The 26,694-nt window shown below is 41.0% G+C and overlaps 1 protein-coding gene across 1 annotated transcript; it reads right to left on the reverse strand.

The window, feature by feature from the left end:
• Nucleotides 1-745: 745 nt before the first annotated feature.
• LOC119739983 lies at nt 746-19,594 on the reverse strand. Its single transcript, XM_038215158.1, has 6 exons — nt 19,464-19,594; nt 12,797-12,927; nt 12,048-12,194; nt 9,206-9,496; nt 2,955-3,079; nt 746-1,535 (listed from the first exon to the last, which is right to left on the reverse strand). Exons 3-6 carry the CDS (start codon nt 12,095-12,097, stop codon nt 1,189-1,191), a joined length of 813 nt encoding a protein of 270 aa, XP_038071086.1. The 5' UTR covers nt 12,098-12,194; nt 12,797-12,927; nt 19,464-19,594; the 3' UTR covers nt 746-1,188.
• Between the last annotated feature and the right edge of the window lie 7,100 nt (nt 19,595-26,694).

The raw sequence follows: 26,694 nt of genomic DNA on the forward strand, positions 1-26,694 counted from the left end.
TCATTTCTAACTCAAGTTATCATCCGGAAACCATTTACATTTAACTCACCACGGTGACCTTGACCTTTGACCTTTTGACCTCAAAACCAATCCCAACTTGCCTACTCCCAAGGGCAACCCCCTACCAAAGTTAGACACCAAAATCTCATTTCTAACTCAAGTTATCATCCGGAAACCATTTACATTTAACTCACCACGGTGACCTTGACCTTTGACTTTTTGACCCCAAAACCAATCCCAACTTGCCTACTCCCAAGGGCAACCCCCTACCAAAGTTAGACACCAAAATCTCATTTCTAACTCAAGTTATCATCCGGAAACCATTTACATTTAACTCACCACGGTGACCTTGACCTTTGACCTTTTGACCCCAAAACCAATCCCAACTTGCCTACTCCCAAGGGCAACCCCCTACCAAAGTTAGACACCAAAATCTCATTTCTAACTCAAGTTATCATCCGGAAACCATTTACATTTAACTCACCACGGTGACCTTGACCTTTGACCTTTTGACCTCAAAACCAATCCCAACTTGCCTACTCCCAAGGGCAACCCCCTACCGAAGTTACAACCCCAAACAACATTTCTAACTCAAGTTATCATCCGGAAACTAAGCTGCCCGGACGGACGGACGGACGGACGGACGGACAGACATACATACATCCGGACGGACGGACGCCCTAGGCGATGACAATACCCCTCGAGCCTCTCGGCTGAGGGGTAAAAAATGACATCCACGTTGGACTCATTTAGAGATGAATTTACTTCATGCTCTGCAAGGAGACTTAACTGAATGTGTTAGATGGATTCACCTGAACAACATGTTGTTCAAGATTCATAACAATATGATAAACTTGAGACTCGGCGTTGTAACGAGTCACTGAGTTTTGTTACAAGCCACGTTGAGTTGTTTAAGAAAGTGAGTTGAGTGGAGTTGTTAGATCAAGAAGGTTGACTCTTAATTGAGTCACAAATATTTAAACACTATACAAAGACAATAGATCAAATCAGCGGTTTCACCTAATTCTAAGAAGCATAGGCCATCAAATTCAAACTGCACTATAGAAAATCATTTCGGATAATTCAAATGCTGCTGTGCTGTACTGTTTCAACACAAATTTTGCAGCGTAAAGGTTTGATGTTAATTTCATCTTTGCTTGGACAGAGTCTTTTGATGAGGGACTGGAGTCAAGCTGAGTTTAATAAGCCATCATGTGACTCATGTGGGACTTGAGTGGTGAAGTTATTGATCAAGTTATTACAGCAACTCTGTCCAAATTTGACATGGTCTGGTCTCAACTGATAAGTGATACTGTACGCACCAAGAAGTTGCCTTGATTCAAGGAAGGCAAAGAGTGTGTGATACACATTGGTCACCCCATTCCAAACATCGACCCAGGCTCTCTCAATCCGCTGGTTATGGCAACTTCTTCCACGGATGGCACTTCCCCTTCCAAATCCACGCATCAACTCCATGATGAGGGAGACATCTCCATTTTCCACTCCCTGATCCATCCTCACACGCGATGGCATGCCTTATTAGGTAAACAAAAAAGCACATAAAGCACAAGTTACAAATCAGTATCTTTACAAATACACAACTTGCAAGACTGGTTCACCTATTTCAGCACATTTGCATTTCTGAAAGTTTGGCAGAGATTGTTTGCAATGAATGATCTTTAGGATGGCACTAGGTGAGGATTTATGCTCCCCGTTTAGTGGTGATTGCAAGAAAGTTTGTCGAGTCTTTCATTAACTACATGTATAAATTGAAGACATGAGGCACTAATGAGCCTAGCCCAGATTGGACAGATGTCTTCATTGCATTACAACTGACGTTTAGAACGTGAATTCTCTAATCTGAGAGCTTATTTCACGCTCATATAATCTTAAAGCCCAGATTTATGCAGCCAAAAAAGTTAAGGAGTTCCATATGTCATGCTGACAGACATAACGTTACATTATATTGTTTTATGTGCACTTGTTAGCTGTTTCTAGTCAGAAGTGCATGTGCATCCGAACATACGGACATACACGCAGCATCTTCCTGGGTGACTGCATTTACACACGCAACTTCATGAACTATGGCGTGAATATGCAGTGCCCACAAACATGAGAGCCAGATGGGCAGTACAAATGAAACTTTATTACTAGTAGCATGCATGTTTAATTAGGTTCCACTTTGGTTTTACCTACTGGTGTTTTCTTTTAGGAAATCCCAGGATTGAAAACAAAAAAAGATCATCGTGCAGCACAGGAACATGCGTGCACACTAAATGTCTAGGAAGCATGGACGCGTACCCACTATCGATGACAATGGATGAAAAGAGTCTAAAGAAATGTACTAATCTAAAGTTGCGTTTGAGTTTATTTTCCTGATTAATGTCAATCAACATGAATTGAGGCATTCCTAAACCTCGGATGCATAGGTAACAACACATTACTAGGACATAAAGTGGCTTGACTGACAATTAAGGTAAAATTATCTAAAATAGTGATTGCAGTTTTTTTTCACCCTGTTCTGAGCCCTTCATATTCTGGACTCCGTCTGGTGAGTATACAGTGTGTATACAGCGGACGGAGTCCAATCTGGGCTATTTTGAGCCCATGACATAAAATAGAAAAAGTGACCTCTTACATATCTATGGAAAAAATACATATAAGGACTGGCGCAACTTTATTACAAATATCGTCTGCAGGTAAACCATACAACACTTTAAACATTACTTGGCCAACAAATGCTGCAATTTTTCATCACCTCAATTAAAAACCAAATTAGTGACATACATGTACGAGGAATAACCTACAATTGGTGCCATCAAAAAGTCCATGCTTGAGCAACAAGTTGAGTTTTCTCCAATGACAGTTTTTATCTGTTACACTTGTTTCGTGGGACACAAATTTGCACTTTAATTTGAAAAAGGGGAATTCAAATAACGCTAAAACAAACTCACCATATTCTCCTGCAGCCTTTACAAAATTCTCAAGAACAGTGGCAGCAAGGTTGTTTGAAGAGGCTTTGAGAAATACTAACAGTCTGGAGCTGCCATCAATGCATCCATGAATAATTATGCGATATCTGAAATAAAAAAAATGTCATTTTTTAAGTTTAACTTATCAGCAATAGAGTGTAAACAGGGTTTTCTGACAACAAATACCTTTAATATACAGGAATGCTGGTGTTTGCCTGTACTACTGTTTTTGTTTGTAATTTTGGGAGGAAGAGTGTAGAGTTGCTGGTTTTTTAAGAATTAAAATCATACATTTATATACATTACATTACTAGTTAAAGTAAAGAGTGGTTATTGCTAAAGATACCGTAATTTCCTGCGGATAAGACGCGTCTTATCTGACTTTCTAGACCACAAAAACATCGCTGCGCCTTATCTACAGGTGCGCCTTATCTGGTGTCGCTTGAGTTCAAAGTGACGGTCTTTGTGTGAAGAATTCTTTCAATGCCGCAATCAATAATGCGGTCAGCCAAGACTCAACTCTCCAGACATTGTGACCGTATTTTCATTCCAACAATGCCGCGATGTGTTGATCCCCCATGATCGTGCTTTCATTCCAACAATGCCGCAATGCGTTGATCCCCCTTAGTGATCGTGCTTTCGTTCCAACAATGCCGTCATACAAACGTATTTCTTTGTGGCCGTTTCTTATTCTGAAAATGCTGCAATCAGAATTACTTAAACGTTTGGAAATCGCATTCACTCAAGTTCTATTGTGTGAACGTTGAGGGTGTTTTTTGTACAGGATATCTTCAAAGTCTGCTTTAGACTTAGGATAATTTGAAGTACTAATGTTTATTTGTTGCACTTTCGTTTGTTTCATTAAACGTTCAAATCGTTTATTTATTAATTGCCTCTTTTTAGACGTTTGTTTTAAAAAGTATTATGGGAATTTGTATTATCTTATTATAATAGTAGGTCAGGATTTTTATTTTAAATATGGTAATAGGAGATTTGTTTTAAGAAATTTATATATTTAGAATAATATTATGATAAGATTTATGTTTCTGGATTTGTTGGGACTTTTCTTATGATTTGGGAAACCTTTTTTGACCCTTTGAACATTTTATTTGTTACTTTATTCAGACAGCACGATATCAATCTCTTTTTTGATGATGTGGTGGCTCTGAAAAGAGCCGGTTGGTTTTTCTTGGTTGTCTAGACGTCTGGAAAGCCGTCAAAGTCGTCATCCTCGCTGTCGCTATGAAACATAGCCAGCAACTCGTCGTCGAGGTCTGTTGCCCGACGATCGGCCGTCTCTTCCTCCGCGATGTCGTCACCTGGGATGATGTTCGCCTTCCTGAAGCCGTTGATGATAGTGGAAGGTTTAACAGCAGCCCATGCCCGCAAGACCCAACCGCAGACATCAGCGAAGGTTGCCCATCGCATTCTCCCCGTCTCAGTGTAGGAGTGGATTCCTTGGGACATCCACTCCTCCCACTCTTCCCGGATGTGGCTCTTGAAGACCTTGTTGACGCTGATGTCCAGTGGCTGCAGCTTCTTCGTCATTCCGCCGGGAATGACGGCCAAGATGGTGTCATGCTGCGTCTTCAGGATATCCCGAACACCTTCGTCTTTGTGAGCCGTCATGGAGTCTAGGACGAGAAGGGACTTCTTGTCGAAGAACGCTGCTGGTCTTGCCTTGAAGCAGCGCTCGACCCAGTGCTGCATGACATCGGTGTTCATCCACCCTGCATAAAGAAAAAAATAAAGAGAAGGAAAGAATAAATAATAACAATGATAAACTTGTCATTAATAAAAACTGATTGTTTTGGAAATCGGGAGATAAAGCACTTCGTCATCCAAAAATGAGTTTCAAGCGCCAATGTTTTGGCAATAAAACAATAATACAACGGACGATAAACTTGTCATTAATAAAAACCGATTGTTTTGGGGATCGGGAGATAAAGCATTTCGTCATCCAAAAATGAGTTTCAAGCGCCAATGTTTTGGCAATTAAACAATAATACAACGGACGATAAACTTGTCATTAATAAAAACTGATTGTTTTGGGGATCGGGAGATAAAGCATTTCGTCATCCAAAAATGAGTTTCAAGCGCCAATGTTTTGGCAATAAAACAATAATACAACGGACGTGAGTTTGAGTTTCATTTGCACTTGTGAATTATGATAAATTCGGATTAATATAAACTTACCTTTCTTGTTGCACATGATGACAACACCGGATGGCAGCTTCTCCTTTGGGAGGGTCATCCGTTTGAAGATGAGCATCGGTTTCAACTTCTTCCCGCTTGCAGTGCAGGCCAGTACCGCCGTGAAACTGGTCTTTTCGTGGCCAGTTGTTGTGATGGTGACCGTCTTGTCACCTTTGGTGGTTGCTGTCCGTGTCATCGGGGCGTCAAAAGTCATCGGCACCTCGTCCATGTTGATGATCTTGTCATCGCTGAGATTAAGTCGCTTGATATGGCGGTCGGTGAAGAGGTTGAAGCTGGTCATTTTCTCCTCCCAGTCATCTGGAGTTTTCTGCCCCACGGTAGTGCGGGTCCGGATGGACAGACCAGCCCGTTTCATGAAGCGATGGCACCAACTCGGGCCACCGACAAAGTCCACCAAACCCCGCTCCTTGGCAAAGTGCCTGGCCTGCCGTCTAATCATTACAGTGGTTACGGCCCTCCCACCGTTTCTCCGATCTTTGACAAACTGTGTCAACTGAGTCTCCAGGTCAGGGAACTTGGTTATGCCGATACGGTTGGCCCTCTTGTTCCGCGGTGTTTTTTCCAATGCCGTTCTGCTCCTTCTCCACTTTCGCACCATGGATTCGTCTACGCCGTGCTCCCGCCCAGCTGCCCGATTGCCGTGTTGTTCGGCGTACTTAACCGCTATAAGCTTGAACTCAGCCGTGTAGCTCGCTCTTCGTGAAGCCATTTCTTAACTAACTTGTACTTTACAGCAAAGATAACTTTTTGAAAAAAAGGTAGCCACCTTTTCATATCCGGCCTTTTTATTTAGAATTGGAGGATCCTGGAAGCTTGTCTTGTTGGAAAAAATGACCAACCACAACGCAATAAACACCGAGGATGCCCCTTATTGGTTAATAAACATAAACCAACCACAACGCAAGGAGCAGCGAGGATGCACCTGATTGGTTACACTGCAAACAATAGAATTGTTGGTAGAATCCTCCTTTGGATCCCTGGCGATGGTATTTAAACACATAATTTCCTGTTGCTTGATTTATAACACAGAGCGACAATGAAGACGATAATTCAAAATGTTCTTGCAGTCGGTATGCCACATTATGGCAAAGATAGCTTAGTCGTTGGAGGAAAGTACAGACTTCGTCGAGACAAGCACAATCTTCGAGACTGCTATGCAGTTTCAGTTGTAGATGGCGACGGCGTCAAGAGGGCAAGCTTGAAGAGAGATTCAGCGAAGATTTTGTCAAAAATATTCGACCACCCCAACTTGTCCGTCAGCATGACAATCGGCATCATTTTGAAACCGAAGTCAACAAGGTTCCTCCATTCACCGCGTTTTGGTGTTGCTCAAAGGTGTGCGGTTGGTTTTTTCTGCAAGCCTGAAGATAAGGATGAAATTCGGCGTATTCTTTCCACCAGCAACCTGACATATAGCTTCATATAAACTTTGAAGAGTCCAACAAAACAAACCGTCCTTATCAGGACGACCAAACGAGAAAAGAGATGGTTCATGTGTCTGTTTCGTTTATTTTATTAGTAAGATATCAAATAAGTTTAATGATCTTGTAAACAAAACTAACACTAAGAGAAGCGATGTATTAAACAAATATCTTATGAACGTGATTAACAAATTATAGGTTTAAAATAAAGGAAAAGAACTTTAAATACAAAAAAAAATAACAACAATTTTTTAAAAATATAATAAATTTTTTTTGTTACGTCTCCCCCGGTGTGACGGGATTATTTTCGTATGGTATATACATATAGGCGACGCTAGTTTTTGTATTAGTCGCCGGTAGAGGGCGCAACATCTGGCTCGGAGGGACTGGGCAAGTCTACGAATCTGATCCAGCGTGCGTGTTGCAATATCTTCAGACAGCGCGTGGACCATCGTTTCTTGCCGCTGATTGGGCCGCACTGCATTATCAAAAGGCCAAGGAAGGCCAGGATCGAAAACCGCAAGCAAGTATGCACAGCGCGCGTTGGCTGAATGGATGAAGGTGGGTATCAATTTACATTGGTCTTTTCTTCCTGGCTCTTCATGTGACCAGCCAATGTGGTTACGGTTTAATTCATCCTCCGAATAGTGTGATCGTTCTAAGGCAACACAATGGCCCCTTTGTGGCGATATACCGACACTGGGTGACGCCTGGTGTTCTTTTGTGTGCAGTCAAACATGCGTCTTATGCGGCGGTGCGCCTTATCTGTTGGCGTTTGAATTTTTTTGGGTGATTTTAGGGACCTGCGGCTTATCCGCCGTGCGCCTTATCCGCAGGAAATTACGGTAAGTCTGCTGCATTATCAGTATTAAGACTTGCAAAACATGATTTTTAAGAAAGGATACATCAAAGTCTTCATATTAGTAGATGACATCCTGTATCAACATCCACCTCCACAAAATGTTAAGACCAGCAAATATAATATTTCTAAAAAGCAACAAAGCATGTATTTGTTTGGCTATTATGTGCATCTGTTTCTGGTAAACAAGTCAGGCACTAAAGGTTTGTTGCCAGAGGGGAACGCAGTTGTTAGAAAACAGATGACTAAATTTGGTGAAACTGAAGAAAAGGCCATTCAGTATCAAATATCACTCAAATTGATCAAATATCTATTTGAACTAATTTAAAAGGAACGGTTCTTCAACATTTCTGAGAACTGTATTACTATGCATTGACCATATTTTGAATTCCCTTATGGGCAATCCCACATTCAGGTCCACCACCAGCCGACATTAACACCAGCCAATTCACATTCAGGTCCACCACCAGCCGACATTAACACCAGCCAATTCACATTCAGGTCCACCACCAGCCGACATTAACACCAGCCAATTCACATTCAGGACCACCACCAGCCGACATTAACACCAGCCAATTCACATTCAGGTCCACCCTGTCCATTTGGGTATGTGGGTTTTTGAGCATCCCGGTTTCTTGGTTAAATTGAGTTAAAAGCAGAGTTTAGATTTGACTTCAACCAGTTTTATATTAACTGTTTAATACCACTTGATACATAATTTTGACCCCTTCAGGTCGGAACACGGCAACAGTGTTGTAGGTCTAGACGCAGGTCTTGGTATCAAGACCGGTCTCAAGACCAATTTTTAAAGGTCTAGACAATTTCAAGGTCTCAACTCAAAGCACTCGGTCTAGGTCTCGATCTCAGAGCAAAAGTCTTGAGCAAACAAGCCATAAATATATGATCAGACCTTATCTGTATAGGCTCTTGAAAGTTTCAACGGATGGCAGTATCGATTTGGAGAAGTAAAACCAAATAGTCTGTTACATACGTGTTAGCGCATTTTTAGTGATGCAAACTCTCAAAAGGTATATGGGTATAACAATGCGCGTGCATGAATACAAACATTTTTTATAGATAGCAGTATCGATTGGCATTCGAATTCTTTCATGATTCAAAAAAAAAATTACATTGTGTCGTTATTTAATGAATTTATCATTAAATATGCTAATTAGTTCAAGGTCACGGTCTTGGTCTCCCCCATAAGGTCTCGGTCTCGGTTTTGGATCCTAAAGTCTCGGTCATCAGGTCTCGGTCTTGGTCTCGAGCTTTCAGATCTCGACTACAACACTGCATGGCAAATGATGAAAAACCGCAGAATGCAGCAAACCACTAATCCCCACTGGTATGCATGGTACCGGTGTTTTTGCGGGGAATGTGCTGCATTCGCCCCACAGATGGTAGCTGACAAAGGCCACTTTGTTGCCAGTAATATACAACTCGTCCTTAACGGGTTAACTATTTATAAATACCATTTGAAGCAGAAAAAAATTGCTCCAAATTGGCAAACAATAGTATAATTTTAATCTATAATTTCGAATGATTTAAAAAAAAAAAAAAACCACCTGTGGCCTTGGAAAAGTATGACATGATGTACTGGTGTACCGCTATAAAGCAAAAGAAATGTATTTATGTCGGATTCAAGGAAGCCAAAAGTTTATGAAATGGAAAATCAGTGTAAATGACTTAAATCCACACCGACCAAGTGTTCAAATAAAAGCCCTAGAAATAGTTACCTGATAAGTTTGTGGTTCCCATCAATATGCCATAGTGAGTTTGGCCCAGCAACATTATATACACTTCTCTCAAGCCTCGGGTGAAGGGCTCGAAGTGCAACTCCAGCTGGGTCAACCCTCTCCATGGCATCTCGGACCCTCTGCCTCTGCACTTTAATCCCTCTTGACTTTAGCCTGTCTCTGGCCCCCTCGGAGCCAACATTCTTGTTATGCCCAATCACCTCTCTAAGAGTCATATCCAGGGCATCATCACTCAGGTCACAATAGCTGCCAAGTTTTATTTCAAACTCACTGAGTACATGACAAAAAAAAGAGAAAAAAACTAAAAATATTTATCATCTAACAGAAACTCATTTTTTTATACAATGGTTTATAAAGAAATCTAAGTTGTGCTCACAAGGGCTAAGTTCGCCCAAGGACTATAGTTGACCAATGGTTAACTAACGTTTGCTCAAACTCTGTCTAGTCGACGGTGGTTGACTACGCTAGTCGACTATTTGGAACCAACCTACTGGGGTTGGTTGCTTCACTGGTAACCAATAGCCGCGCGCATTCATAACGCAAGCAGAGAGCCAGGATCCAGAAGTTTTGCGACGACATTTTGACCAGCGTTTGACTATAGAGACGTTCGCACGTGGCTATCAGTGCGCAGGCGTAAGGTACGTCACAAATCAACCACTAGTCGACTAATGGTTCTTTCCCCGAACTTAGTTACAAACAAGCATGTATGAGACAGTGGCCCTTTTACAGATTATTCATAAATACCTCAGACAGTTAAGCTATTCCTATTGGTCGAGAGCCCGTCACGTGGCCGGTCTTAAACGGATGATAAAGACATGGCTAGCTGGTCTTAAACACTTTTCCAGTGTCACAATAAAATGTGGACTCCTAAAAATCCAGTGCCTCTTATCGTTTCATTGGTTGAACGTTCACAATCCTCACGTAGGCATGCGCAACACTACCAGGGAGTCAGAATTTTATAGTTCTAAATTCAAAACGCAACGCGCCAGGTGCGTTCTGCGCGACATCGCGCAGAACATGATACGCGCGCGTCAATCTCCATAAAAGGGTTGTTTACATCTTACTCGCCAGCTGAACACTTCATTATTTTGCAAGAGGGATGTTTCAAAAAGCATAAAGTGAATTTGTTGAACAAAATCGGGATGTTTTGAACGAATTATATGATTTTTTCTTACCAAAAAGGTATTTATGAATGGGAATAAATATGTGCTCCGTCGGTATTTATCACTCTGTTTAAGACCACTTAGAGTCTGGGTGCTGATAATTACCCTCGCCTCCGGCTCGGGTAATTATCAGCACCCAGACTCTAAGTGGTCTTAAACAGAGTGATAAAAACCTCCGAAGCACACATTTATTCCCTTAATAATGATCCAAAATTCTAAAGTCGTACAGAGCATTCATTTTGTTCATATTTAGGATGTTCTAATGTAGGATATTGCTGGCTGTGATGCTCTCTTGTACCGTGGATTTGGTTCTGAGGTGCTGATGGACATCTCACAGCTGAATTTATCATTAAAAGTATACTTTTTTATAAAAATAATCCTCAAAAGATATTTCAGGAATGAAAATCACTCAGAGTTGATGGTTTAATCATGCCCGCCCGCGTGGGGCGGGTCCGCCCCGACATCCCGCCGGGTCCCGGAACCCATGGCAATCAGACGGCCCGCGCGGGCGGACGAGAGTCGGGGAGCCCAGGCCCCCTCGCACCTCGACCGCCGGGCGGGACCACCGATCACGCCCGCCGCACTCCCGCGGCGGGCGGCAGCAGGCGGGGCGCCGAGCCGCAGCCCCGGCGGCGGAACGGGCGGCGGGCAGCAGCCCGCCGGGCGGCGGACCGAGGCGGGCCCCCTCCCCGGGGGGACCCAGCGGACCGCGGGATTGAAACGAGGGGAGTAAGAGGGCGAGGGCGCCGGGCGGGCAAGAGCGGGCCCGCCCGGGACGGCCCCGGAAGACAGAGAGAGCCGAACGGCCCGTGCGGAGGCTCGAGAGAGAATGACACCGGGGAGGCAATTTCTGACCACTTTAACCAATGTTTTTTGGGAGGAAAAGATGGTGGTGTACTCATTGCCTGCCTTTATTGCGATGTCACATAAAAAAATTTAAAAATTGGTTTCGTTTTGGGGGGGCCATGGCCCCCTTTGGCCCCCCCCCCCCCTGGATCCGCCCTTGAAAGATTATAAGGATAAAGGCACCTGTAAGTGTAATTGGGACTGATAAATGATGAGTGTCTTTTGGGTCATCTAAAACTCATAATCAGTTTTGTGGGTCTCTAGACCTGGTCTTGGTCTTGAAACTTGCATTGTCTGTCTCATCTCTAGACCTTTGTTTTATGTCTTGCTCTCTGTCTCGTTCTCATCTAGAAGAGCTGGTTTTAATCTCCAAATTGCAAGTATCAGTCTTGGTCTCAGTCTCGGCCAGCCGCAACGGCTTTGTGTTTTACCCTCGGGACCCGTCAACAACACACAACTGATGTACATGTACCGGTATTAATGTAGCCATTATTTCAAATAAAAATGACGGTGTCAAAACATGTTTGAATGCTCAACAATTACACAAACTAATGACCAGAAAAAGAACTAGACTGGTGCCTACATAATTATGTGCACTGTTTTGCCCTGTATTTTACATCCCCTGAGTGTTTGAGTGTTGAGCACTTACGGAAAGAATACACACACACACAAACAAACAAACAAACACTCCAACAAACAGACAGACAGACATCTTGACAGACAGACGTCCGGACAGACAGACAGAGACAAACAAAGGTTTTGTGTGTTCCATGACTGAGTCAAGACTGTTACTGATGAAGATGATAACCTACCTAAGTCGTCTTCTGATGGTACTTTCTGACACACCCAATGCTTCCGCCATGGTTGTTGCTGGAAGTCCAATTTGGGTTAAGAAGCTTAACTGCTCTTTGATGATGACGTACCTGTCAGCACTTTAGGTGCTGCATATGAACAGGGTGCTGTCAACAACAACAAAAGATTTTTGGAAAAAATGTCATGTAAGAAACAGTAATCCTGTAACCAGATTTTCTTGTCAAATCAGTTATAACTAATTTGGGACTTAATTTTTCATTGGTATTTTATAGTCAATTACAGTGAATAAGTGTAAGGTTTTTACTGCACTTTCAATTAAAAATAAACGGGAATAAAACTTCTTTGCAACTTCTTGGTCCTTTCAGTGAATGGCGCCTTGAAAAATAATTTCCAAATTGAATTGATAATTTTCTTCCATTGAATTTGTTTTGAGCTTTCCAATGATATTGACCCACGATTATAGTATTTCAACAATTAAATTGCAATTTTCAATTACAGGTGACACACTCCTTATTATGTCATCTTTTATTTACGTACCGTGCGCATGACGCAGTCATCATATACAACTTGCACAGGACGTCACCATTAAGATTATTCACTATGGCCGAAACGTACCACTGATAAAACTGGAAATTTTTAGTTTTGAGAGCCAAACAATCTCACAAAGAAAGTTTCCACATGGTACTACTGCAACCTACTTGGTCTTAGTATCTTTCCAATATGCAAACATTTAAATTTCTTCATGTACCTGGAGGATTGCGGAGAAGATTACGGGTTTCTTCAAGAAACTCATCAAGATGTGTGATGAATTCATCCGCTTCATTGGCAGTAATTAGGGTTGACCTGGCACGGTTGACCTGCCTTTTCAGGGATTCAGCACTGCAAAACATGACATAAGTTAAATTGTATTTGCATGTATCTACATGTAACATACTTATTATATTAGTCGTGATAGTTAGACTCCGGCAATAAAAATTTAGAAAAATGTTGTCATGTTGATAAAAAAACAAAATAAGAAATTTCTTATCTGCCTAAACCTAAATAAACCTACTAGTTATTCACTGAGATTAACGTTGTAACTTGTATCAAGAAAATAATTCCGTACACGGATGTCACTTTTTCAACAATAAATTCGAGCCCCAAAAATTTGTTTCCTGTGTGTTTGTCATTCAAAAACATTGGAAGGACACTGTACTACATGTGTGGTCATCGTACATGTACATGCACACATACATGTGCATTGCAATCCCAGTATACATTTTTGATTGTCATGAAACAGTCCTTGCTGCATTGTCTGATCTGCACACCACAAAATGCTTTTAACCGACGTCATCATCACATCGTCACACTGGTCACATTTCACGGATTTTGTCACCTTGCAATGAAATGAGCTGGAGTATCATCGTAGCACCATTATTTCATCTTGACTTTTGAGATGTAAAGAAGACAGTAGGCATGGTACTTGGTAGCTCTACTAAGTGGAGCGCTGTATTACGGTACCCATCCGTACACCGTACTGCTACAGATGATTAGTGGTATGGATAGGTACCATAGTACAGCGCACCACTAAGTAGAGCTAGGCATAGGTACTTGATTTAGCGTGATTTTTAACAACTTTTGTTGGGGACTCAGGAGAGGTGAGGCAAACTAGTGGTAACTTTTAGAAATTGGACTTTGCGGCATATATTTGTGTTGAGTCTCTTATAGTTGTACGTAGACCGTTGTCTGCCAGATTCATATCCAGGAGTCTGACTCCTTTTCTGGCCACTCTTCTGTCACTACCCACAGAACCATTGGTAACATCACTTGTAACACCACTATTGTCATATATCTCATTTCTTGCAGGGTCTGTGGAGTGCAGTATGTAGGTGAGACTAAGAATACGCTCAAGAAGCGTTTCTATGCCCACCGGTCAACGGTCAACACCAAGAAACTAGACACCCCTGTTGGTCATCACTTCAACCTGCCTAACCACTCCATTTCTGATATGATTTTGCAGGGCATTTAATCTCTTGGCCATTGCAAGGACTCAGTTCGCCTCAGCAGAGAGAAAGTGTGGATGAATCGTCTTCGAACTATTCAACCACATGGTCTCAACATCCAACTTGGAAATGATTAATCCTTTTTTTCCTCCATTGTCTTCTGTTACAGATAATCCATCTGGTCTTCCTTGTTTGTGTTTACCCATCTTCCCCCATCTTTCATCCCTTTCCACCTCCATACTGTCCCCCCCCCCCCCCCCCCCCCCCCCCATCATCCCTTCACTCTCACACTCTTTTGTCGGTTCCCACTCCCTGTGACCTTTGATCCTTCCCCTTTCTGGTCCCTCCCCTGTTCACACCAGACCCCTTGTGGTTTGCCATCTCCCTTTGTTTCTTTGTTCTCTCATCCACCCTCCCCTGCATCTTTCTACACCTTTCCCACTTAATCCTCCTTTTGTGTTTCTTCTTTCAGCCCTGCATGTTTGTGTGCACCCCATGTTAATGTATGTACCTCTGTCATTTCTGTTTTAGCCTCTGAAGAAGAACTTGCTAAGTTCGCAACGTCAGGCCACATTAATTTTAAGATTTATATATTTCAGGTCCATCCAGTCAGTAAGCAGTTTGCAGCAGTTTTACTTTTTTACATCTTTATAGGCTAATCAGAAAGTGCTGCCTTTTTCAGATGACTAATCTTTGTGAAATTTCATGTTGAAATTTTGATACGCAAACGTAAGACCCGTGAACGTGGCTATATACATAGCCACGCTTCAGTCTATAATAAAAACACTCTATTGTTATCCGTGGTTACTAAAATTGAGTGACCATTTTAGCCGAATTTCGGCTACATTTGACAGAATATTTGCATACAAAAATGAGTTGTACAGAAAATCAGCAGAATCTTTTTTTCGGCAGAATTATGAAGATGAAGGAAAATGAAAAAGATTGGAAAGAAATATGGCACATTTGGTTTGAAAAACCTTCATTTTATAAAAGATCCTTAAAACAAACCCTTGCAGTTGCACAATGGAACAGCAATATGGGTGATTTGGCAGACTTTCGAAGTGGATTTAGCAGAATTTTGCATGGTATTACGGTCATCCTGCCTTGTAAGATGGTTAGTCGGGTACCCACTGGTGATACTTCTTCCGTTTTGCGCATGCGAAACTCGGGGTACCAGAGTGTCATGCCTGTCTTTGATTTTCTGATCATTTTGAAAAAAATTGTTGTACAAAATTGTGCCGTACTTTACATCAAATTTCTTGGCAATGCCAGATCCAACACTCATGGTTATATGTAGCGGATTAAAAGATAGAATGCTGTCGCTTGTATTTACCCGACGGAAGCGCGTGGCGTTGTATACTATACAACGCCACGTTCATGACGTTCACGGGTCTACGCAAACGTCATGAACGTGTGAAAATGAATCTGGAAATTTCAAGAAAAATAGCATTTGAAAAAGGCAGCACTTTCTGATTAGCCTAGAGGGTGAGTATGCTACTAAAGCAAAAAAAACTTACAAACTAAGCCTAAATGTAAAAAACAAAATTTGTCAAAGTGCGACACGTTTTTGTACATGTGGATGTGTGGCCTATGATTCGGAGGCAGTCAATAGGCCACATTTATGGGGCTATACTTATAGCGTAGAGTGGGGCTGTTGTGCCCATTCTTGAAAATCACGCAATCTTAAGAATGTGCGCGCATTCTTAAGAATGAGCGCCCATTCTTAAGAACGAGCACGCGTTCTTAAGAATGAGCGCTCATTCTTAAGATTGGGTGGGAATATCACGTGCACAATTATGAATTTTGCCCAATCTTAACAAACATTGCACGACATAATTATGTTAAATGAAATGTATAGCGGTTAAAAGGGAAACAATTTATATAAAGAGGAAAGAAAATGTTCTATGCTTCTGTACTCGTAGGGCCTATAACTACGATACTTTGAATCAAATTAAACCTGTTATCATTGCTTTTTTCTGCCCACTATGGGAAGTTTTGTAATAACCGAGGACTGGGAACTAGTCTGGGAAGTGCATTGTTTAGGCTAGACAAGTTACAAGTCCCTGTATGTATCATATGCATGCCACGAAAAAAAAACGATGTCCAGAAGCTGCCAAAATTGCTCTTTTGACTAGATAGAATCCAGCTCTGCGACGTAATGGTGGGGTGTGAACAATAAATTGGTGGCTATTTAAATGGGAAATAGCATTAGCACTATGGGATGTCGCAGTATTCATTCTCATTCTTCACATTCTTCATTCTTATGTTCCCCCCCCCCCCCCCCCCGCTTTTATTATCCCAAAAATCAGAATTCTACTATTATTAATATTATGTCTCTTATTTTTTCACGGTCCCCCCCCCCCCAATATCAATACGCCTATAGATACTTATCATATCCACTCTACTTTTCAGCGCCTTGCGTTGCAACAGTATAATTATTGAGAATCAGTGAACGAGGATGCAGCTACTGAGCTAGACTTGCCAAGCGCAGCCGGTGCTCGGCATCGACAAGACCGTTATCTTGTCGCGCATTCTTAAGAATGTGCGCTCAATCTGGAAGAGTTATTTTTTGCGAAGATTGCGCAAGGATCCAGTTGCACATTCTTAAGAATGTGCATGCACATTCTTAAGAATGCGTGATTTTCAAGAATGGGCACAACAGGGCTAAGTCTAGTCCGAAAATTTGGGACTCTCAATACTGTGTATGAGAGTCCCAAAACTTAAGGTATTGAAAACATACAAAACAAGAAAATAGACTGGCACCTAAAACAACCAGTCCAACACAGCTTCAGTACTGCATCAATCAACCATGCCAAAAGAATTTAAGAAACATATGGCATGAAGCGGGAACTAGTCTCAATTTACTACACATTTCTCCATAGTCAAGCCACCAGACTATTGACACTGAATGAAGAGGTCAGTATTTTCAAATAGTTGGACCATGGTTGGACATGTACCAGTCTAGTCATGCTAGTATTTAGCCCCATTTTGAAATCACTTGACTTCCCTCTCATGTGCACAATACTGAAGAAAAGTCTTCTTTTAAAATTGAATTGAGGCTGCAAACTTGGTTGGTGAAATACTGAGGACATTTTCTTTGCCCCAGTGGAATTTTTGGAGAAATTTGCTGGCTAAACTGTGAGTAAAGTGTGCCTGATTTAGTTTTGCACGTTTCAGAGCACTCCAGAGCCCTGTCTGGGCTAAGTCGAGCCTAGCCCACAATGAAAATTAAACATGTGTGCTGCAAAAATGGATCCTCTTCTTTGCCAACCTTTGTACTGCTTGAGCCACCCATGTCTGACTAACGTCTCCTGTTGTTACGATCCGACAGATATTTCGAAATCTTGTCTTTAAATAATCGAGAAAATGAGAAAGATCATGTTGTACCCCGCGAACAGTGGCCATTTTTTCCCGGGTAGCGCTAACACACATGACACAGCGCGCCCTCAATAGGTACTCCAGTTTAACTTACGCGCAACTGCTATTCTTGAATCATGATTGGTTGTTTGGTTGCGCGCAACCACTTTTATTGACGATGGACGAGTAAAGAGGGTGCTTCAATGACATGGATGGCCCCTCATACGTTTGTGCCGAGCCTGTGCGCGCACTGGCTGGTCAACGTGGTCGTACCGTGCACAGTGACATCGTTTTTGCCGGGCCCGTGCGCGCACTTGCCGGTCCACGTGGTCGTCCGTGCACGGTGACATCGTTTTTGCCGGGCCCGTGCGCGCACTTGCCGGTCCACGTGGTCGTCCGTGCACGGTGACATTGTTTTTGCCGGGCCTGTGCGCGCACACTCATCGGCCAACGTGGTAGTACCGTGCACGGTGACATCGTTTTTGCCGGGCCTGTGCGCGCACACTCATCGGCCAACGTGGTAGTACCGTGCACGGTGACATCGTTTTTGCCGGGCCTGTGTGCGCCACTCATCGGTCAACGTGGACGTACCGTGCAAGGTGACATCGTTTTTGCCGGGCCTGTGCGCGCACTCATCGGCCCAAGTATGCATGCTTTTATCAATTTATTTTATTTTTATATTACAGATGATCCTGTGGTTTTCCGATGAACCATTTTCTGCTGCTCAAACCGATCGATCGGATGGTCTGTCACACAGTTCATGATGAATCGAATCGGATGTCAAGTTTCGAGGACGAAACCCGATTAGCTCAGTTTTGTTTAAGATAATAAAACTTTCTCTTGCACTTGAATTTCAATTTGCTAATGTCAAACAATCTTTCACACCCAAGGATCAACTAACAAATTGGTCCGGTCCTACTAAAGCGCGTCAACAAGCGTCAACAAGTTTTAGTAGTCGTTACGTGCGCGTCAACAAATTTTGTATAGGCCTTTGAACAATAAAAACAGCTTTATATGGTAGAAAAAGCAATAATGAACATCTTCTGCATATCAATTAAAGTTAAAATTACTTAAAAAGTGGTTTTCCAGCGCGAAATCTACGACGGGTTTTTCGGTTTAGTATTGGCCGCCATCTGGTTTGAGATCTACATACTACGCATGCGTGGAGTGTACCATTCATGCATAGGGGTTTCTTTATACGATACGCTTAGCGATACCTTGTTTGGTTTTTGCATTGTATGAAGCCCGGGAAGGGACAGGGTGGAATTTTTTTTTGGAGTTTGCTAATTCGTTCGCACGAATTAGTAATTCGTTCGCACGAATTAGTTATTCGTTCGCACGAATAAGTAATTCGTTCGCACGAATTAGTAATTCGTGGGAACGAATTAGTAATTCGTTCGCACGAATTAGTAATTCGTGGGAACGAATTACTAATTCGTTCCCACGAATTAATAATTCGTGCGGACGAATTACTAATTCGTGGGAACGAATTACTAATTCGTGCGAACGAATTAGCAAACTCCAAAAACAAATTCCACCCTGTCCCTTCCTGGGCTTCATACAATGCAAAAACCAAACGAGGTATCGCTAAGCGTATCGTACAAAGAAACCCCTATGCATGAATGGTACACTCCACGCATGCGTAGTACGTAGATCTCAAACAAGATGGCGGCCAATACTAAACCGAAAAACCCGTCGTAGATTTCGCGCTGGAAAACCACTTTTTAAGTAATTTTAACTTTAATTGATATGCAGAAGATGTTCATTATTGCTTTTTCTACCATATAAAGCTGTTTTTATTGTTCAAAGGCCTATACAAAATTTGTTGACGCGCACGTAACGACTACTAACACTTGTTGACGCTTGTTGACGCTTGTTGACGCGCTTTAGTAGGACCCAATTGGTCCTCGAAACTTATACAAAGAGCATCTCTGAATGAAACGAGCCACCATTTTCCTTTATCGTGTTTACTTCCTTGATGCCTCAAATGTAAACAAATAATTAAAAATCCTACATTTCTGTTACCAAAATAATATTCTAGTTGAACTTGTAACCAGGTCGGGTTTCAGTACTTACTTTTCCCCGACTGGTTCCTTACTCCAGCATTATTTTATAACTTTTGTAACTTCGTGTTTGTGTCGTTTCACATGTGAGCAGCCATTGCGATCATGCTTTTTGCCTAGCGCCCTCTCGCGGCCAACTAAACTTTTTTTTACAGCGCGCGCCGCCTAGAATTTTGCTCAACTATGCGATGGGCGTAGCGAGCATGCGAATTTTGCATTCCACCGCGCTTTGTTTAAGAGGAATAGTTGACATTCCGGGCGTTTCGGTATAGTTTTCTTGTAGGGCCTGCTGCGGAATATTGTTGATTTCGATCCAACACATCGTTGCATTCAGACCATCTTTTACGAGCGCTTACACTCTTCACTTGTATTACAATTTTGAGAGAGGCTCCCTATACAGCAGTAAAATATTTACATCTACATTGTATTTTCACTGCTGATCGTCGATTTTCACATCGGACACGGAGTAGGCATGAACGTAGATCCTCCCAAGTGGTGAGTAAATCCTTTGTCTGATATTTAACATTTTTATGCCTAAAACATTTTTATGCCTAAAACATTTTTATGCCTGAATCTTTTTATGCCATCATGTATGAAACATTCTGGTCTTTTGTATGTTTGTTTATTGCCAGGAATTAAGGCCGTCAAAACGGACACGGCCGGAAATTTGTCTTGTAATCACGACTGATTATTAACTTTTGAAACAAATCTGTCGTCGTGATTTGCAAGTATTTTTGAGAATGATTTTAATGAGTCTCTATTTAATTCTTGCATGAGATGGCAAAAAGGATTTTCTGTTGACTTTATTTTATACTTTAAACATTTCGGGTAAACACCGTCCATTTATTTAAACACAATCTCCTACTATTTTAATATTTTTCGGCATTTCGGAAAACAATGTTATCAAGTACTTTATTTTTGTGAACTTCAATTTTTCCTTTTGAAACAAACACAAATTTGAACTTCTGAGCAACACATGTACGCTAACTTCAACTTAAATTTTAGTGTTGCCATAATATTTACGTTCTCATTTATCTTTTGAAATAGACTTTTCCCATTTCCCCAAAACTATCAGTTTTCTATTGCTATGATCATTCGGGAATTTGTTATTAGGGCATGGTATTATATTCTTATTTCATTTTATAACATAACTTGGTGAATAATTCATTTCTATTTTTGGATTTAAAATTACACTACATGTATATAAAATATTCATATTCTTGCATAATTGCCATTTAAATAACTCTCCATTTGGGCAACAGTCATTTTATGCCACAGTAATTCCCATAATTCATTAGACATTTATTGTTTTTATGCATTTCAGATAATATCCTTGGAGCTACTTCATTAGCCTATTTCCCTATTTGACTGTCGTTTTTATAGACCCAACAAAGTTCTGTTTTTATATACTTAACAAAGAGTCGGTTGATATACCCAAAGTTCATATAATCCCTATAATTCTTTTTGTAAATACTGTACCTGATCATTTGTATATATATTGTCTCTATTTGTACTGTAAATAAACCATTTCATATTTGTGAGACAACAGAAAACATTCGCTCTACCCAAATCATTTTTTAGTGGTACCCCTCGGTTAAAAGGAGAGTGCCACATTTTTAACCAACTAATTCCACTCTCCCCGGTTACAAACTTATCGCAGAAACTTTATTTAAGCTGCACAAGTTTTTTTTACGACATTTACCGAACTAATTGTACAAAAAATGACCAACATATTAAAGAATCATTATAAATTAAATAACGATGTCCGTGTGACTCTTTTAAGTTTCCTGTAATATATTTTCTCTTCAGATTTGTACTTTCAGAGCCCCCAATCTTCCCAAAGAGATTTGTGCCATGTGCAGTTTTTATTCAATAAATGATGCCAAAAAAGGAGTTAGTGAACGTTGAAAAATATTACTTTTACATTACAATTTTTTTTTTTAATAGCAGCTTTCTTTAAAAAAAAAAAAGGTCTTAAATACTAAATTGATACCACCGCCTTCAACTAATCCTTGAACTTTATTTGTATTTCTGGCGGCGTAACTACTATTTCTCAGTCGCCGTTTTTTGAGGGTAAAATCGGAAGTTTTGTTAACCATCCATCCGTACTTCCAAACTAAAAAAGGAGGGGAGTACGAGTTGACCTGGGTGCGAGTTGACCCGGGTACGAGTTGACTCGGGTACGAGTTAACCTGGGTACGAGTTGACCCAAAATCAAAATGACAACCCTTGTTTACAAGTCAGTCGGACTCCCTATTATCGCGGCATGGGAAATTTCTCTTTTTGCCTTGCCAAAACTCCTTCAAGTGGCAATTTTTTCCAGTTCAGCAGTCATTCAAGGACTTTTTGCCAAGTTGTATAAAAAGGACGATTAAAAAATGCTGTCTTTCGGGACTTTTAACGATTTTTAATAAATAATAACGTTTGCCAAAACTTGCAAATTTTCCCTCACCGTGTCTGCTTAAAGGTACCGTCTATATTTTAACTTAAATCTTTAATGGTGCTCTGTCCATGAAAGTTCCATTGCCTGGTTCCCATTCTTCAGCTGCAAATGTAAAATGAAGTCGAAGGACGATATTTGCACCGCGAAATCGTAAAAACTTTTACGGGATCAAAATAAGCACAGCGCGTTAACAAAAATAAAACGGCACACCGTGTAAAGTTAATGGCGCCCCCAATCGCCAAACAGTAGACTTGCCTCAGTGAGTTGTGTTCTCCTTTCGGGAGAAGGGCAGGGTCTTAGAATCATCCTGCAGATAGTCTTTAATCAACTTGAACTTACAGGGAAAATATCAGACTTTATTCAGGGGGTGTTTTGGTCAAACATTAACTATGAATAATAAAGTTGAGATCATTATAAAAACCACTTCCCGCATACCGCGATAATACTGGGAGTCCACCTCCGTTCGCACACTCCGAGCATGTCTATTTTCACAGGCATCGTACACGGAATAAACCACACCACCGTCGGAATTTTTTATATCAATTTGAAAAGGAAGAGTTATACTACACACAAGACAGGACAATTCGGGAAGGTTAGTGGGGAATCTCTATTCCGAACGAGAAACGTGATAAGTACCGCGATAATATGGCAACCCATCCTACATTGCACGTGCACGTACAGACGCGCGCACACAACACGAGCCCACCTAATGAGAATTATAACACCTCACCCACAGATTCTATGTCTTGATTGGCTGAGAGCGAGTCACATGTTACTTTCTAATTTTGCTATCTTTCTGTGCACGGCCAAAAGTACTATGCGCATAGCAACCAAAGTACTATACCATTAGCAACCAAAGTACTATTTCCACGACGCGGTATTTGTGTGCAAATGCATGCTGGTGTGCGCGTTGCGCGTTGTGCGTAGCGCGTATTATTCCAAAGAGAGCGCGCCGCAGACTTGGGTTCAAACATTTCGTGAAGGGTTAGTTTTTAAGAGAGAAATACATTTTCCACCAATTTTGTGTTGAAATTCAAGTTTATTTCAACTGTGTTCAGATTTAAATAATGTAAAATATTAAAATCAAGCAGAATCTGTGGGTGAAGTGTTATAAAACAAATATTGAATGCTTTATCTCGTGGTGAAGTAAAACTAGCCTCCCTCGGTGATCCATGGACCATTCTATTTTCCCTCGGCTTCGCCTCGGGAAAATAGAATGGGCCATGGATCACCTCGGGAGGCTAGTTTTACTACACCACTCGAAGCATTCAATATTTGTATAATGTACACGGTACGCACTGATGATAGTCACAAATAGATCGCATGGCCATGGCCGGCTGGCACGAGTGCAGAATTACAGCTGTTTTCTGAACTAACCCCTGAGCTTTACCCACACCTATGATATCAGTTCAATATGATGCTATCCTTCAAACACAAGGAGTGTCGGAAAACCATTATAAGCAGAAATTCAATAAAATTGTCTCTCACCGTGAGCCCTTTTCCTCACGCCATTCTAGGGACGCTGAAAGAGGCCGTATTACATGTATTACTTAACTTATGTATCCATGGGCCATTTCCATGCGAGTAAATCGGCATTATCTCTTGATTTCAACTAAGTCTTATTACAAAATTGTTGTCTTAACTCAATTCACATAGGGTTATCACCAAAAAAATGAATTTTACATCAAATAAGGGTCACAAACATTATAGGATGATCCAGAACTAGTTCTTGTTTGGCGGAAGGCGACTACCGCACCCGAGGTGATGTGCGCGCTTTCAACGATTCGCCTTAAAGCAGCAGTTTAGAACTCCGTTTAAAGGTACTACATATATACATAATCTATTTCCCCACAGTGATACTGCAGGTTTTATGTTAGATAAATGTTCATTTGTTTTCACTATAGGTTGGTATTCTGCACCTTTAAAGAGTGAACCTGCTTCAAAATTTGTCCTTGTGAATACAATAATAGAAACACACAAAACATGCAAGACAAAGCAACCGTTATCAATGCCATTTTATTGTCACCATTTAGTATTACAGGATCTCTTTTGAAATAAATGATAACCTTATATAATACTTTGTAAATTTTGTGTAAATATTTCTGATTCTCTGTCCTGCTCATTGAAAGTACATTGGTTTTGTTACCTATCATGCTAACTTCATCATTTTTTATTATTAATGTTCTGGTAATCAATGGCAATTACCACTTTAACTGCAGGAATTCAGACAATCTAACATCAAAATAAACTACATGCACATGTACTTCCAATAAAGTTTTAATTAATGTTGCAATTATATCACCACGTTGAGGTTTAAATAAGTGTACAAGAAAACAAAAAAATATAAGAAATACAGGAGATGGTATGCACCTTGTTAAGTGTAAGATTCTATTCTTGAAACGATAAATTTCGTGTAAACATTTGTTATTTTCATCTTAAAATTCTTTGGGGGTTCAATTTTACTCCTGAGCTGTTAATTCAAGCATTTTTTTAAATTATAGATAATACCACAAAAATGTTTTTCTGAGGCACTTTCATGGGCACGTGCAACGGCCTATATGTGCTGAAAACATTGTATTCCCAGGCAAAACAAAAACAAGTAGACCTGTTGGTACATGTAACTTCATTCCGCATACAAAGCTGCATGGGCATTTGTTTTAAACCTAAGATTTTTTTTCTTTTTAAAAATAAGAATTTGTATTGGCAATGGTTAAAGTTGTAATGACATACATGATATTACACTTCAGAGGTGAAACAAAAGGATTTACTTAATTAAAAAATTAGGGAAATTTCTTTATTTCCTCTATTTTGCTTACTTATTTCAAGGCTAGCCCAGTATGGGGTAAAATAGTCTGGAGCCGACAAATAGTTACATATAATTTGTGCCCAAGGAGTCGGGGCACCATACAATATTTTCAAAATGACACTTTGAGGGCCATGTACAGGAGGGTTACCTGTCTCAAATGATTTTTAAAGTATTTTTTCCCTTGATTCCCATGGATCACTACATATTTTGAGGGAAGCAGCTAAAAAAAAAAAGTATGGGCTAATACCCACCTCTACCTTCATAGCAGTGAAAGGTGTAATACAGGGTGAATAAAAAAAATGTCAATTTGGATTCGTTCTTGTCTCCCACGAGAACGGGAAAGGTTACCATTTTTTCTCTCTTCGGCCAACATTCGGTCTGGGTATTGACCACAGTCTGTAAAAATTACTCTGATATTCAGCAATGCATGAAAAGAATAAAGGTCTTTCTTTATGGCAAGCCAAAACACTACCAACACAATGTTCATAATGGAACTTTTGCTACCAACACAATGGCAACAATGGCCTCTGGAAAATGAAATAAATAAAAGGAACAACAGAACAGGACATCAAGTAAATTAAATTATATTTATTGAACTTGAAACTGTATTTATAGATAAGGTTGACATTGACATTGTCACTACGACTACGGTTCAGGTTCTTGCTTGTTTCATTTTGTCCGTATTTTACAACCTTTTTGCGCACTGTTCGAGCGCTTTAGGCTGTCGTAGCTCGGGAAGGTGCTCTCCAAACTGAGCTATCATGTCTTGTACGCCACCTGTTTCATGAAACATTCTGACCAGAATCTTTTACAGACGGTGGTCAAAACCCAGACCGAACATGGGCGTCGCGAGGGGGGGGGGGAAGGGGGCGCTTGGACTCCCCCCGGAAAAGAAAAGAAAAAGAAAAAGAGAGGCGAAGTCATAGTGGTGTAAATTTAATGGGTTTTTTTTTGGGGGGGGGACAAAATGTCCTTGCCCCCCTCCCCCCCCCCAAAAAAAAACCTGATAAATCGAGAATTTGTTGAGAAATACACACACAAAATGGGGAAAATATGTTTTACCCCTCTCTAGAAAAAAATCCTGGCGACGCCAATGAGACCGAATGTTGGCCGAAGAGGAAAAAAAGGTAACCTTTCCCGTTTTTGTGGGAGACTAGAACGTATCCAAGGGGCATTTACTCACAGTATACAAGGAGCTTGTCGCCCAAGGATTGCAGCAAAACAAAGTAACGCATTCATGGAACTGTTCACCGGAGCAAACACGGCGGGGCAAGGTCTTCGTTAACGCTTAATCCTCGTATAGCCCAGCTTGACTTTAACAAAATAATTGATTAGTGCTTTAAAAAAAAATGAACCTGTTAAATTTGTTCGTTAAATATGGCCCAAAAAGTCTCCGGTTTCTGGTATGGAGCTTGCCCAAAAAGTGGTGCGGCGACGTGGCTTTTTTTTTACCTGGTTTTTTTTTTTTTTTTTGCTTCAAATGTAGGCTGATGACTGCAAATGGTGCCCGACTAAACTTAGTGCAAAATATGGGAGTCCAGAGAGGCCACATAAAGCTTATTCTCGATCATAACCCCATCTAAAAGCAGGTTAAAATTGTGCGTCAGCAAGATTCCAGTCAAACCAGTGAGTTTGGCGGTTTTGAGACATCATCTTTTATTGGAAAAAAATATTCATTTGCCGACGCGCATGGCTACGGCGACGGGCGCGCATACCAGAAACGGGAGACATGTTTGGGCCTAAGGCCCGTTACTTCTGTGATATATTATTTTTCCCACATTACGGCTTTGCTTCTTACTGTTCAAACTGTTTTGACTACAGTAACAATAATTCAGGAGATAGTGCCCAAAATGTAAGAAATTTCCACTTCCACAAAGGACAGTAATAACCTCAACAGATGTTGACTGCTATGATGCGGGATGTGACGTTTTAATTACCTTGGGGCGCATACTATACGCCCCTCTGGTGTTAAAATGTCATATGGCACATCACAGC

Source organism: Patiria miniata, unplaced genomic scaffold (assembly GCF_015706575.1).
Source record: "Patiria miniata isolate m_02_andy unplaced genomic scaffold, ASM1570657v1 HiC_scaffold_4, whole genome shotgun sequence".
Classification (NCBI taxonomy): domain Eukaryota; kingdom Metazoa; phylum Echinodermata; class Asteroidea; order Valvatida; family Asterinidae; genus Patiria; species Patiria miniata.